Genomic DNA, 14,408 nt, shown 5'->3' with positions numbered 1-14,408 from the left:
AATAAATTTTTAAAGTGACTATAAGAAAGTGTTTATTAGAGTGGTTCTTGAATAGTTCTGGCACTGAAGACTTAAATTCACCTTAGATATCTTAGAGTGGATTTCAGATTTTTATGGATTTTTACTCTACAGAATTGAAAAACAGAACATAATTTTTTTAAAAAGATTTATTTATTTGACAGGCAGAGTTACAGAGAGAGGTAGAGACAGAGAGAGGTCTTCCATCCACCGGTTCACTCCCCAGATGGCTGCAATGACTGGAGTTGTGCTGATCCCGGGCCAGGAGCTGGGAGCTCCTTCTGGGTCTCCCATGCGGGTGCAGGGGCCCAAGAACTTGGGCCACCTTCTACTGCCTTCCCAGGCCATGGCAGAGAGCTGGATCGGAAGTGGAGGAACTGGGGCTTGTACTGGCGCCCATGTGGGGTGCCAGCACTGCAGGCGGCGGCTTAACCCGCTACACTACAGCGCCGGCCCCCTGTTTTTGTTTTGTTTCATTTTTAGCTTTGTAGCATGTGCTTTAATATGTGCTGTTTTGTTTGTTTTTGTAAGCTTATGTTGATCTAAATTAATTGCTGTACTGTTATTCTTAGATGAAAAGTCTCATGGTTTATTCGTTACCCACAATGGAAATTCTGTATTCTTTGGAAGTATCCAGTGTTTCTTCTTTGGTTCAAACAGGGATTAGCACAGTAAGTTTATGCATATTTTAACTTACTTTATAACTTTTAGAAAATTCTTAATAATCAAGTTAAACATGAGTGAAATCTAGTGAAAGGCATGGACAGAGCTCAAGTTTATAACTGTATTATTCTCAGACGTCCTCAAATACACTTACCTTGCCCAAGGTCAGTCTTTGTATAAAAAGAAAAAAGCAAATTAGTTCAATAAAATGTCAGATGTCTTTTTATTTATCTTTTTTGTATCCTCTCAAGAAATAGATGAAAATTAATTTGGAGGTTATTGCTTTTTTTTTTAAATTGTATTCTTAAAAGTCTAATCACATTTGTTTCATTTCTGCTTTACATACATAAGCAATGTTTTTCCTAATCATTGGGAAATTGCTTGTAGACATCATGACCTGTCACCTCTATATGCTCTTTTCAGTAGGTAACTGCTAAGAATAAGAGTGTTTTTCTGTAGTACAGTTATTGCACTAAGAAAATCTATTGTTCTCACACTACTATAATGAAATGTGCCTTTTACATTTTACCAATTATGCCAATTACTTTAAAGCTGTATATTTTTTCCTTATCCAAGAGCCCATTGCCCATCACTTGTTGTATTTGGTTATCATGGCCACAGCGCTGTCTTTGTAGAGTAGCTCCTCAGCCTTTTTTTGTCTTTTTTTTTTTTTTTTTAACTTTTTGACAGGCAGAGTGGATAGTGAGAGAGAGAGAGACAGAGGGAAAGGTCTTCCTTTGCCGTTGGTTCACCCTCCAATGGCTGCCGCGGCCGGTGCACTGTGCTGATCTGATGGCAGGAGCCAGGTACTTATCCTGGTCTCCCATGGGGTGCAGGGCCCAAGTACTTGGGCCATCCTCCACTGCACTCCCTGGCCACAGCAGAGAGCTGGCCTGGAAGAGGGGCAACCGGGACAGAATCTGCCGCCCCCTGAAGCAGTTGTTTCTATAGTAATTTTAAAAAACATTCCTGTTATATTTGAATGTTAATCGTGTTTTTGTTACTATTGTAGGATACCATATACCTGCTAGAAGGAATTTGCAAAAATGATCCAGAGTAGGTTGTTTTATCAGATGCGTTTTTAAAATTTACTTATTGGTGTAAAATGATACATGCTCTTACAGTGAGGTCTTTTTTTTTCAGGCTACCTGAAGGCTCTGTGTCTGTTTTAGTCCTCAGGTATCTCACAGAAGCTTTACCAGAGAACAGGTAAGTTTTCATTTTCTCTTAAGGCTTCCCTGTTAACAAAACATTTTAATTTCCCAATTATTCAACATTAACGAAATTTGTTTTCCAACTTGCCAGACTGAGTCGTTTACTTCACAAGCACAGATTTGCTGAAGCTGAGAGTTTTGCCCTGCAGTTTGGACTTGACGTTGAGGTACTCATTCATGTTGCTGGGGGCCTGGAGGCCCCATTCATGTCACAGATGTTTGAGAGGATGTTCACTGGAGGTAGGGAGCCACTGACAGTCTAAGCAGGGAGAGTCTTATGTAGGCTGTCGTTTCGGACAGATGGAAAGGGATAAATCAAGAGGTACGAATGTTAGAATAAGCAGGTTTCTATGGGAGACCTAAACCCGTGCTGTGATGTGGAGAGAGATGTCCTGGAGAGAGTGGCTGATGAGAGAGATGTGCAGGCAGCAGAAACAGCAGGACTTAGCTATCGAATATGGGGGAGGCACAGAGGTCTTGGGGTTCATGAGCAGGACTGCAGCTCGGTATTCATGCTGGGTGGTGACGTCATCACTTAAGATGAACAGTATGTGCGGAAGAGCAGATTAGGGCTACGAGATGAAGAGTTCTGCTTTATGAATACTGGATGTGAGGAATCTGGGAAAACAGGGTTGTCTGGTAGGAAGGTGGAGGTGACCTAAGCTGACCCTGAAGAAGGTAACACCAGAGGGATAATAGTGATAATTGTCTCTCAGACAGTACTGAGAGAGTGTATAGGATGCAAAGACATCTGCAGATGAGATCCAGGGGCACTAGCATACAGGAGATGGAGGGGAAAGCGCTGTCCACATACTGGGGAAGAAAGAAAGTAGGAAAACCAAAAATATATGTGGCTACAAATGCCAAGGAAGGAAGGAAGCTGTAAGTTTAGGAGAGAGTGATCAATTGTTTCACACATTACAGAGTGGATCAAGTATAAAATTTGAAAGATGTCTGGTGGTTTTGGCAATTAGGAGGACATTGAATCCCTTGTAAAGTCAATTTCCTTGGAAGCTAGGAAAGTGAAAACCTGATTATAGTTGATTAATGAACACTAATATTTATCAAATGAATGATAGGTACCCAAGTGTTTGTTGTTTTAAAAATACACAATGTCAATACATGGAGAACAATTCTGATTATGGTTTAGAAGCTTATATGGGCAGAGGCAGGCATTTGGTGCTGTGATTAAGATACTGCTTGGAGGCCGGTGCTGTGGCTCAATAGGCTAATCCTCCACTTAGCAGCGCCGGCACACTAGGTTCTAGTCCCGGTCGGGGCGGTAGATTCTGTCCCGGTTGCCCCTCTTCCAGGCCAGCTCTCTGCTGTGGCCCGGGAGTGCAGTGGCGGATGGCCCCAGTGCATGGGCCCTTCACCCACATGGGAGACCAGGAGAAGCACCTGGCTCCTGGCTTTGGATCAGCGCGATGCACCGGCCGCAGCGCGCCGGCTGTGGCGGCCATTAAAGTGTGAACCAACGGCAAAAGGAAGACCTTTCTCTCTGTCTCTCTCTCTTTTCACTGTTAACTCTGCCTGTCAAAAAATTAAATTAAATTAAAAAAAAAAAAAGTACTGCTCGGGATGCCTGCAGTATCACTCACATCCAGAGTGCCTGATTCAGGCCCTGGCTCCTCCACTTCCAATCCAGTTTCCTGCTAATGCACACCCTGGGAGGCAGCATGTGATGGTTCAAGTACCTGGGTCTCTGTCATCCACGTGTGTGACTTAGATGGAGTTCTGGGCTTTCTGGTTTAGCCTGCCACAGCCCCAGTTATTGTGGGCATTTGTGGAGTGAACCAGTGGATGGAAAGTCTCTGTCTCTCTGCTTTTCAAATAAAATGAAAATAAATAATTTTTTTTTTAAATAAAGATATGAGTAAAGGGATAAAGAAATTAGTGAAATCATGACTACCAAGAGCAGAATAATGGATGTTTGTGGTTAGCAGGAGGAGCACGATGTACTTTGGAGGAGGGCAGAGACTGGGCGTTTTGGCGGGGAATCACTGTATCTAATTTTCTAGCAGTGAGTAGGGGTGGGTGTTTGGTGCAACAGTCAGGTACCACTTGGGATGTTTGCATCCCACATCTGAGTTGAGTTCTGCCTCTGCTTCTGATTCCACCTTCATGCTGATCACACTCTGGAGGGTGAAGTCTGAATTACCTGTGTCCCCACCACCCATGTGGGAGACTCAGATTGAATTCCCGGCTCCTGGATTCACCCTGGCCCAGCCCTGGCTGTTACAGGCATTCAGGGAGTAAACCGAGTGAATGGTTTGATTATCTCTCTGCCTGTTAAGTAAATGAAAACTAAAAAGCAAAGAAATAGTAAAAATGAGCAAATCTGTGAAAGAAATGAGAAGCATTATGTGTTAGCATTTTTTAGCTTTCAAGTCCAGTGAGCCCCTTTCAGTGCTTATTTAGGAACAGCAACCTGAAATTCAGTGTATTTCTAACTCTAGCCCCTGAAAAAGCTCAAGAAAACTGTACATTAAATGTTAGTTGTGTGGTTGCTTCTTAAAACCAGCTCCATCATTTTTGGACTACTTAATTTCAGACATATTACTTAGTGCATCATAGGTCTCAGTTTTCTTGTTTGTGAAATGAAAATATCCATTCTTAGCCCCTCCAAGGTATGATGAGGTCTCAATGTTTGCTTAATACATTTATATGAAAATTAAATGTGATAATTCTTATAAAGCTCTTTAGGAGTCCAAGAGAAAGAGAGTGAGCTCCCATCTGTTGGTTCACTTCTCAAATGCTCGCAGTGATCAAGGAGCTGAAACTGGGAGCCGTAAACTTAGTCCAGATCTTTCACGTGGATGGCAGGAGGCCCATTACTTGAGCCATCACTGCTGTCTCCCAGTGTCTGCATTTGCAGGAAACTGACATCAGTAGCCAGAGCCAAGGATCAAACCCAGAACTACAGTGTGGTACCCAGGTATCACAAGCAGGGTCTTAACAGTTGTCTGAAAGCCCACCCCAAAACTAGTTTTTTAATGCTGATAAATGTATTTATGAGATACACTAAGATCTCTCGATATATGTTTACATTATGTAAGGATTCATTTAAGCTAATTTAGCATGTTTGTTGCTTCACCTACTTACCATTTAATGATTTTTTGACAGGCAGAGTGGACAGTGAGAGAGAGAGACAGAGAGAAAGGTCTTCCTTTGCCGTTGGTTCACCCTCCAATGGCTGGCGCGCTGCGGCCGAGGCACCGCGCTGATCCGATGGCAGGAGCCAGGTACTTCTCCTGTTCTCCCATGGGGTGCAGGGCCCAAGCACTTGGGCCATCCTCCACTGCACTCCTGGGCCACAGCAGAGAGCTGGCCTGGAAGAGGGGCAACCGGGACAGAATCCGGCGCCCCGACCGGGACTAGAACCCGGTGTGCCGGCGCTGCTAGGTGGACGATTAGCCTAGTGAGCCACGGCGCCGGCCTCCGTATTTGTCTTTCTGGGTTTGTTTTTCACTTAGCATTATGTCCTCTAGGTTTACCCATGTTGTTTCAAATGACAGAATTATCTTCTTTTTAACATCTGTAGAGTATTATTTTGTGAGTGTGTATCCTATTTTCCTTATCCATTCATCCATTGATGGATACTTAAGTTATTTATCTTAGGTCATGTAAATCTCTTGATACATTGCTAGACACATTAGTAAAGACTCAAAAGGAAGGGTTTCTGTAACTTTTTTTTTGAAAGATTTATTTATGTATCTTAAAGACAGTTACAGAGAGAGGGAGAGACAGGGAGAGATCTTCCATTTGCTGGCCCACTCCCGAAATGACTGCAATGGCTGGACCAGTGTCGGCTCCTTTCCATAATTCTTAATCATCTAAATTACCTTTCTGATACTGAGCATTGCCTTCTTTAAAAGTTGTTCCTGGGGCCGTCATGTGGTGTATCTGCAGTGCCAGTATCCCATATGGTTGCCAGTTTGAGTCCTGGCTGCTCCACTTCTGACCCAGCTGTCTGTTAATTCACTTGGAAAAGCAGTGGAAGATGGGCCAAGTTCTTGGGCCCCTGCACCTGTGGGGGAGACTCAGAAGAAGCTCCTGGCTCCTGGCTCCGGATTGGCTCAGTTCTGGCCATTTTGGCTATTTGGGGAGTGAATCTGTGGATGGAAAACTCCCCTTCTCTCTGCCTCTGCCTCTCTAACTGCCTTTCAAATAAATAAATAAATAAATAAATAAAATTTAAAAAGTTATTCCTGGGCCTTTTTCCATAACAGTTTTTTTTTTTTTTTTAATGATTGTTTTATTTATTTGAAAGAATTATAGAGAGGCAGAGAGAGAGAAGTCTTCCATCCAGTGGCTCACTCCTTAGATGGCCGCAACTGCTGGAGCTGTGCCAATCAGGAGCCAGGAGTCTGTTCTGAGTGGTCTCCCATGTGGGTGCAGGGTCCAAGGACCGGGGCCATCCTCTAGTGCTTTCCCAGGCCATAGCAGAGAGCTGGATGGGAAGTGGAGCAGCCGGGACCAGAAACCGTGCCCATGTGGGATGCTGGCACTACAGGCAGCAGCTCTACCTGCTGCACCACACCACACCACACCACTGGCCCCTCATATAGCTTCTTCTTTTTTTTTTTTTTTTGATGCAGAGTGGACAGTGAGAGAGAGAGACAGAGAGAAAGGTCTTCCTTTTTTGCCGTTGGTTCACCCGCCAGTGGCTGCTGCGCTGCGGCCGGCGCATCGCACTGATCTGAAGCCAGGAGCCAGGTGCTTCTCCTGGTCTCCCATGCAGGTGCAGGACCCAAGGACTTGGGCCATCCTCCACTGCACTCCCGGGCCACAGCAGAGAGCTGGCCTGGAAGAGGGGCAACTGGGACTAGAACCCGGTGTGCTGGCGCCGCAGGCAGAGGATTAGCCTATTGAGACGTGGCACCGGCCCCTCATGTAGCTTTTTATGAAAATAATTCATACTTGCATATCATACTTAAATTTGCTTCATTTGGCATGATTATATTACAGCTTGTTTACAAGGTGAAATCTAATGATATATTGGAGAAACTTGCTTTGAGTTCTGTGGACACCAGTGAGCAGATCAGATGGCAAAAGCTAGTAGAGGAAGCTAAGGAAAACCTACATAAAATCCAGGTATGTTTCCCTTGTTGCTTACTGCAATATTAAGATTGCTGTGTTGATCAAGATTAGATTGCCTCACTATATCTGGCATTTGTAAAACAGGACGATGAATTTGTGGTTAATTACTGCTTGAAGGCTCAGTGGATTACATATGAAACAACCCAGGAAATGCTCAATTATGCCAAAACCAGGGTAAGTTTTGTTTTTGCTTGTTTCTTTTTATGGAGAATCTGCTTTAATCACTCATAATGCTACCATCTCAAATACATTTTGATTTTCTTCTCTGTGTGTACCATTAAGAAAAACTTTTAGTAACAACTTTATCTAGAAAATGTATTCACCATACAGTCCACTCAATTAAAATGAACAGTTCAGTGATTTTTAGTGTATTCACCAATTTGTGCCACCATTACTACAATCAATTTTAGAACTTTGTCATCGCTTCTCGGCCTTTTGGCTAAGATCAAGTGTGTACAACTTTTTCCCAGGAAGCCACCCAGACCCTATTAATGGTTACTCCATATTTTCCCCTAGTACCAGCCTCATGTGACCACTGTTCTGCGTCCTGTCTTTGTGGATCTGCCTATGCTGGACATTTTAAATCAGTGATATCATATGATTTTTGTCCGTTGTATCTGGTATATTTCTCTTCGATTAAATGTCAGGATTTATCCATTTCATTTTGAGTTATATATCAGTGCCATATTTCTTTTTTTTGCCAAAATACTTCATAATAGAATAGATTACATTTTGTTTCTCCATCTATCAGTTGATGATAGAAAATAAATTTTTATTATATTAAAACACATGTAATATAAACTTTATCATCTTAGCCATTTTTAGGTTTAGTAGAATTAAATGCATGCATGATGTTGTGCCACCATGAGCTCCATCTCCAGAACTCATCTTGTAGAACTGAAACTTGGTACCTACTGAACAACTTCCTGTTTTCCTCTTCAGCAGCCTCTGGCAACCACCGTTTTAAATATCTCCTTTGGGTGGAATCGCGCAGTGTTTGTCTTGTTGGGACTGTCTCAGGGTTCATCAGCATAGTGGTGTCTGTCAGAACTTCCTTCCATTCTGAGGCTGAGTGATGTTGCGTCATATGTCTACTACCACAAGCGACAGATCCATTCGTCCACTGATGGGCACGTGGGTTGCCTCTGCATGTTGGTTATTGTGGGTGATGCTCTGAAAATGGTTGTACAGATATCTCCTGGAGTCCTTGCTTTCAGTTCTTTTGAGTGTATATACAGAAGTGGAATTACTGGATCATATGGCAATTCTGTGTTTAATTTGTTGATGAATCACATATATGCACTCAGTGCATAAGAATTCTGATTTCTCTACATCCTTGACCATTACTTGCTGTCTTCTGTTCTTTTGATAGTAACCATCCTAATGAGCATGAGTGGAAGTTAAGATTTTATGTTTCTACATATTTGTCTTGCACAGAAGAAATAATTTTTAAATTAATTTTTCTCTTGCAGACCTTTGTAATAAACATTTTTTTGCTATTGTAATAATGCCTTTTTTGTAATAGATTTTTTTTTCAGTGAACAATAAGTGCAATAACTAGTTATATTTCCTAAAATCAAGGTATAACATATGGACAAAATGTTATAGGTTGTTTTCTTTTTCTTTTTTTTTTTCTTCTTCTTTTTTTTTTTTTTTTTGGCAGGCAGAGTTAGACAGTGAGAGAGAGAGAGACAGAAAGAAAGGTCTTCCGGGCCGGCGCCGCGGCTCAATAGGCTAATCCTCCACCTAGCAGCACCAGCACACCGGGTTCTAGTCCCTGTCGGGGCGCCGGATTCTGTCCCGGTTGCCCCTCTTCCAGGCCAGCTCTCTGCTGTGGCCAGGGAAGGCAGTGGAGGATGGCCCAGGTGTTTGGGCCCTGCACCCCATGGGAGACCAGGAGAAGCACCTGGCTTCTGCCATCGGATCAGCGCGGTGTGCCGGCCGCAGCGCACCAGCCGTGGCGGTCATTGGAGGGTGAACCAATGGCAAAGGAAGACCTTTCTCTCTGTCTCTCTCTCTCACTATCCACTCTGCCAGTCCAAAAAAAAAAAGAAAGGAAAGGTCTTCCGTTGGTTCACCCCCCAAATGGCCGCTACGGCTGGCGCTGCACCGATCCGAAGCCAGGAGCCAGGTGCTTCCTCCTGGTCTCCCATGTTGGTGCAGGGCCCAAGCACTTGGGCCATCCTCCACTGCACTCCCAGGCCACAGCAGAGAGCTGGACTGGAAGAGGAGCCACCAGGGCAGAACCGGTTCCCCAACCGGGACTAGAACCCGAGGTGCTGGTACTGCAGGTGGAGGATTAGCCTAGTGAGCCGTGGCGCTGGCCCTTTTGTTTCTTTTTTAAAGATTTATTTATTTATTTGAAAGGCAGAGTTAGAGGTCTCCATCTGCTGGTTCACTCCCCAGATGGCTGTAATGGCTGGAGCTATGCTGATACAAAGCCAGGAGCCAGGAGCTTCTTCTGGGTCTCCCACGTGGGTACAGGGACCCAAGGACTTGGGCCATCTTCCACTGCTTTCCCAGGCCACAGAAGAGAGCTGGATGGGAAGTAGAGCAGCCAGGACTTGAACCGGCGCCCATATGGGATGCTGGCATTGCAGGCAGCGGCTTTACTTGCTATGCCACAGTGCCAGCCCTTTTTTTCCATTTTTAAAAAAATTTATTTTTGTTATTTAAAATGTATTTTAATGTATTTATATACTGTTCATTTTAGATTTAAGTGGAATTTGTTTTCTAAGATCTATTATTGACAGAAGATCTATCTTTTATGAAAAGCCTAATATAGATGATATTCTAACTATTTCTTATTGATCATCCTTAGCTTTTGAAGAAGGAGGATAAAACTGTTTCTGTCTATTCTGATGGCTTGATAGAGGTAATTACATTAGATTTATATATTAATTAGATGGTGAATGTACCTTCATGATGTGGTTTTTCTGTTCAAGATATATTTGTTTTTCAAGAGCATGTTATCATTTTTATACCTCAATTTCCTTATCTGAAAAATGGGATTGTTGATAGTATTTACCATATAGGGTCATTTTAAAGTCAAAGAATATAGTTCCTAGAAGCAATTTGCATTGTAGTCTCTGTTAGTCAGCCCATTGTAAACCGTAACAATTTTTTGATGATGCCAGAATACATGTGTGCATGAAAATGAGCACATATATATTTACATTCTTTTTTTTTTTTTTAGATTTATTTATTTATTTGAAAGTCAGAGTTACACAAAGAGAGAGGGGAGGCAGAGTGAGAGAGGTCTTCGATCCGCTGGTTCACTCCTCAATTGGCTGCAACAGACGGAGCTGGGCTAGTCTGAAGCCAGGAGCCAAGAGCTTCTTCTGGGTCTCCCACGTGGGTGCAGGGGCCCAAGGACTTGAACCATCTTCTACTGCTTTCCCAGGCCATAGCATAGAGCTGGATGGGTAGCGGAGCAGCCGGGTCTCGAACCAGTGCCCATATGGGATGGTGGCGCTTCAGGCCAGGGCATTAACCCACTGTGCCATAGTACCAGCCCCTTAAATTCTTACAGTCAATGTTTGGTTTAGTCCAGCTAAGTTTTATCAGAGGAACACTTATAAATCAGTGGCAAAAGTAATTTTGAATGGTGCCTTTAGTTAAAGTCCATATGTCTTTGTAATTGAATATGATTGGAAATACTTTTACTATTCTATTTTATATGCGTTAAACAAAGATAGTCACATTTATGGAAACTGATAGCAATCTGGAATAAGAGGAGACTATGTAAGCTTTCTGACATGGAATGCCTGACTTTTGGTGTTTTTATTTTGATGTTAATGCATATAACATTTAGATGATCCAGTTCTTTTTTGTAGGTACTCAGGGCTCATGCAAAACTGACTACATTTTACGGAGCATTTGGACCAGAAAAATTCAAGTTTGTGCATTTCATTTTTAATTTTTAGATTATGAGTTAGCCATAAATTTAGAATGTCACAGAAAACTCTGTTCAGTTTGGGTGAATTTATGGATTTGGGGGCCCAGGGACTGAATGATAGAAAATACTCTCTTTGTGAACAAAAAATTGGCTGGACAACCTTCTTGTTTCTTTTACACAAATCTTTACACCATTACTCATATTCTGATACATCTTCTTTTTAAAAAAACTTTTCATTTAGTTAGTTTTCACTTTATGTGAAAGGCAGAGAGACAGAGATCTTCCATGCTCTAGTTCACCCCAAAATGTCCTCAACAGCCAGGCCTGGGCCAGGCTGAAGTCAGGAGTCCAGGAGGCAATTCTGTCTCCAGTCTGAATTGCTGGGATCCAAGTACTTGAGCCCTCACCTGCTGCCTCCTAGGATACATACTAGCAAGAAGCTGGATTGGAAACAGAGGGGCTGGTACTGAAAAGAGGCACTACACTATGGGGCTCAGGCATCCCAAGTGTCCACTTGGTTAATCCTCCGCCTGCGGCGCCGGCATCCCATATGGGCGCCAGGTTCTAGTCCCAGCTGCTCCTCTTCCAGTCCAGCTCTCTGCTGTGGCCTGGGAAGGCAGTGGAGGATGGCCCAAGTGCTTGGGCCCCTGCACCTGCATAGGAGACCGGGAGGAGGCACCTGGCTCCTGCCTTTGGATCGGCGTAGCTCCAGGCCGTGGCGGCCATTTGAGGGGTGAACCAAAGGAAGACCTTTCTCTCTCTCTCTCTCTCTCTCTCACTGTCTAACTCTATCTGTCAAATAAAAAAAGATCTCTGTCTCTTCCTCTCTTTGTCTTTCTCCTGTAACTGTCTCTAAATAAAATAAGCCTTTAAAAAATAATTAAAATGGTAACATTTACCATATCCTAAAAATCGCTGATGTATTTAAATCTATCTCTGGACTTTAATTCTGTTTAGTTGATCTCATTCACCTCCCGTTCATTCAACAATAGCAAATTGTTTTAGTTAATGTAGCTCCAAAAGGACCTCCTGTCTTGGGCAGGCTCTACCATATTTTTCTTGTTTCAGGGACTGTTCTCTCAAGTTTATTTTTCTGCGTGACATTTAGAATCAGAACCAGCTTGTCCAGTTTAAAGATAACCTGTTTTTATGGTTTTCTTTTTCTAAATGTTTATTTTGGTGTGGGAGGGGAATGAGCTGGGAAACCAATGTCTGATATGTTGACTCTTCCCACGTAGGCTAACATGTTCCTTTCTACTCCTTCTGTTCTCTTTCTCCAATGGTCCTGAGTGGTCTCTAAGGCTAAGAGAACTTACTAAGTTCTTTTTTAGCATCATATTTTCTAAAGGGTATAGAGAGGTATTGAGTTTTTAAAATTTGAAGCTAGCTACCTTATTGAATTTCTTTGCTGTCTGTAGTAATATTCCACTTTGTCTTGTTTGTTTCAGGTATATAATTATATATTCATATAATGATAAATCAGTTCTGATTTTGCTTTTTCCTTGCCTGCTTTCATTGGCTGGTACTCCTAGAATTCGTTTTTTTTTTTTTTTACTATTTATTTATTTGAAAGGCAGAGCATCAGAGAGAGGGGGGGAGGGGGAGAAAAGAGTGAGGTCTTCTATCCACTGGTTCGTTCCCCAAGTGGTCACAACAACCTGGGCTGGGCCAGGCTGAAGCCAGGAGCCAGGGACTCCATCCTTGTCTCCCAACATCGGTGGCAGGAGCCCAATCACTTGGGCTATTTTCCACTGTGATCCCTGACACATTAGCTTCTCTGGCACGGAAGAGGAATTAGCCAGGACTTGAATAAGGACTTCCACATGGTATGCTGGCATCGAAAGCAGCATCTTAACTCACCGCCACAAAACCAGCTCCATAGAAATATTATTAAATAGTGGTGATAACAGACATCCTTCTTTTGTTTCTGACTTTAACAGAAATGTTTCTTTTGCTTTATCATGTAACAATGATACGAACTTTTGAGAGTTCTGTTTATCTTTTTGTCTTTTTTTTTTAAAAAGATTTACTTATTTATTTGAAAGGCAGAATTACAGATTGAGGAGAGAGAGCTCTTTTGTCCACTAGTTCACTACCCAAACGGCTTCAATAACTAGGACTAGGCCAGGCCGAAGCCAGGAGCTCCTTCTGAGTCTTCCACGTGGGTATAGGGGCCCAAGCACTTGGGCTATCTTCCACTGTTTTCCCAGGTGTATCAGGGAGCTGGATCAGAAGTGGAGCAACCAGGACTCAAATTGGCATCCACATGGGATGCCAGCACTGCAAGCCATGGTTTAACCCACTGTGCCACAGTGCTGTCCCCATCTTTTTGTCATTTTAAGGGATAGTCATTTATTTCTAAGCTTTATTCAGAACTGATGGTAGTAAGAGGTGGGAATTTGACCTATTGGTTAAGACGTCCACATTACATATTGGTTTGTCTGGGTTTAGTTCCCATCTCTGCTCTCAGTTCCATCTTGCTGCTCACACACACCCTGGGAGGCAGCTGTGATGGTTCAAATGAGCTGGTTCCTGCCACCTATATGGGAGACCTGGATTAAAGTTCCCAGCTTTTGAATTTGGCCTGGCCCAGCCCCACCTGTTGGCAGTCATTTGGGATGAGAGCTTGCTCCTGTTCTCTCTCTCAAATTAAAAAAAAAATTTAAGTGGTTGTTTGACAGTGATTGAAGAAGACTTAATGGCCTCTGAGGAAGAAGACAAGAGTTCTAAGTCTGGGATAAGAAGGACACTGCCTTTGCATTGTGTAATCTTTGGAACTATTTTGTTTAATTTTATGAGAAGAAATAGCTAAAATGCATAATGATGTCTACTTGTAAAGTATAACATCAGTTTTTAAAAAGCTACTTATTTTTTCTTCTGACTCCTTAGTGGTAGTTCTTGGATTGAGTTTCTGAATAATGAAGATGATCTTAAAGATATTTTTTTACAACTAAGAGAAGGAAACCTTGTTTGTGCGCAGTATCTCTGGCTTCGACACCGGGTAATACTTTTTGCTTTTTTTTCTTAATGGCTTTCTAGCGCCTGTCAGAAGTGACTGAATCGGTATTGAGGCCTGTCAAGCTGATTGTCAATAGAGTGTTTCCAGACTGTTTGATATTGATAAGATGTGACCTGTCCCAACATAAGTTTTCCTTTGATGATACTAAAACAGAGGAAGTACTGCAAAGATGCCATAGAACTATATTTTGTGTCATCATTGTTTAGCTCCTAATCTTAGCTAAACAGGCAACAGTTTACTACATGACTTATTGATGGATTTTCAGTAGGACTGGTGGAGAGGATGCGCTTACTGCAGTGTGGATTGGCTATTAACATTACTCACCTAGGTTTCCTTAAAGTTGGCTGATGCTGGCACAATCGTGTCCTGGTGTGATGCTGTTAGTGGATACATTGTATGTTAGATTTATTCTGTCATCTTCCAGTTACATTTTCCATAGAATATCATCTCTGCTGGTTCCTGTGTTTCATAATTTATTGTTCGGCACTCACTT

At 42.6% G+C, this 14,408-nt stretch overlaps 1 protein-coding gene across 1 annotated transcript in view; it reads left to right on the top strand.

Annotated features, from left to right (window-relative positions):
- Positions 1–14,408, top strand: part of KNTC1 (kinetochore associated 1) — a 97,666-nt gene that overhangs the window by 23,322 nt on the left and 59,936 nt on the right. The window contains exons 13-21 of the mRNA XM_008250528.5: positions 591–689; positions 1,694–1,737; positions 1,825–1,890; positions 1,987–2,062; positions 6,867–6,992; positions 7,083–7,172; positions 9,820–9,873; positions 10,835–10,896; positions 13,786–13,897. Coding sequence (XP_008248750.3) covers positions 591–689; positions 1,694–1,737; positions 1,825–1,890; positions 1,987–2,062; positions 6,867–6,992; positions 7,083–7,172; positions 9,820–9,873; positions 10,835–10,896; positions 13,786–13,897 — 729 coding nt within the window. The remainder of the gene's footprint in view (positions 1–590; positions 690–1,693; positions 1,738–1,824; positions 1,891–1,986; positions 2,063–6,866; positions 6,993–7,082; positions 7,173–9,819; positions 9,874–10,834; positions 10,897–13,785; positions 13,898–14,408) is intronic.

Source organism: Oryctolagus cuniculus, chromosome 21, assembly GCF_051225735.1.
Source record: "Oryctolagus cuniculus isolate XC-2025 breed Fujian yellow rabbit chromosome 21, ASM5122573v1, whole genome shotgun sequence".
Lineage (NCBI taxonomy): Eukaryota > Metazoa > Chordata > Mammalia > Lagomorpha > Leporidae > Oryctolagus > Oryctolagus cuniculus.
This window is presented reverse-complemented; position numbering and strand designations above follow the sequence as displayed.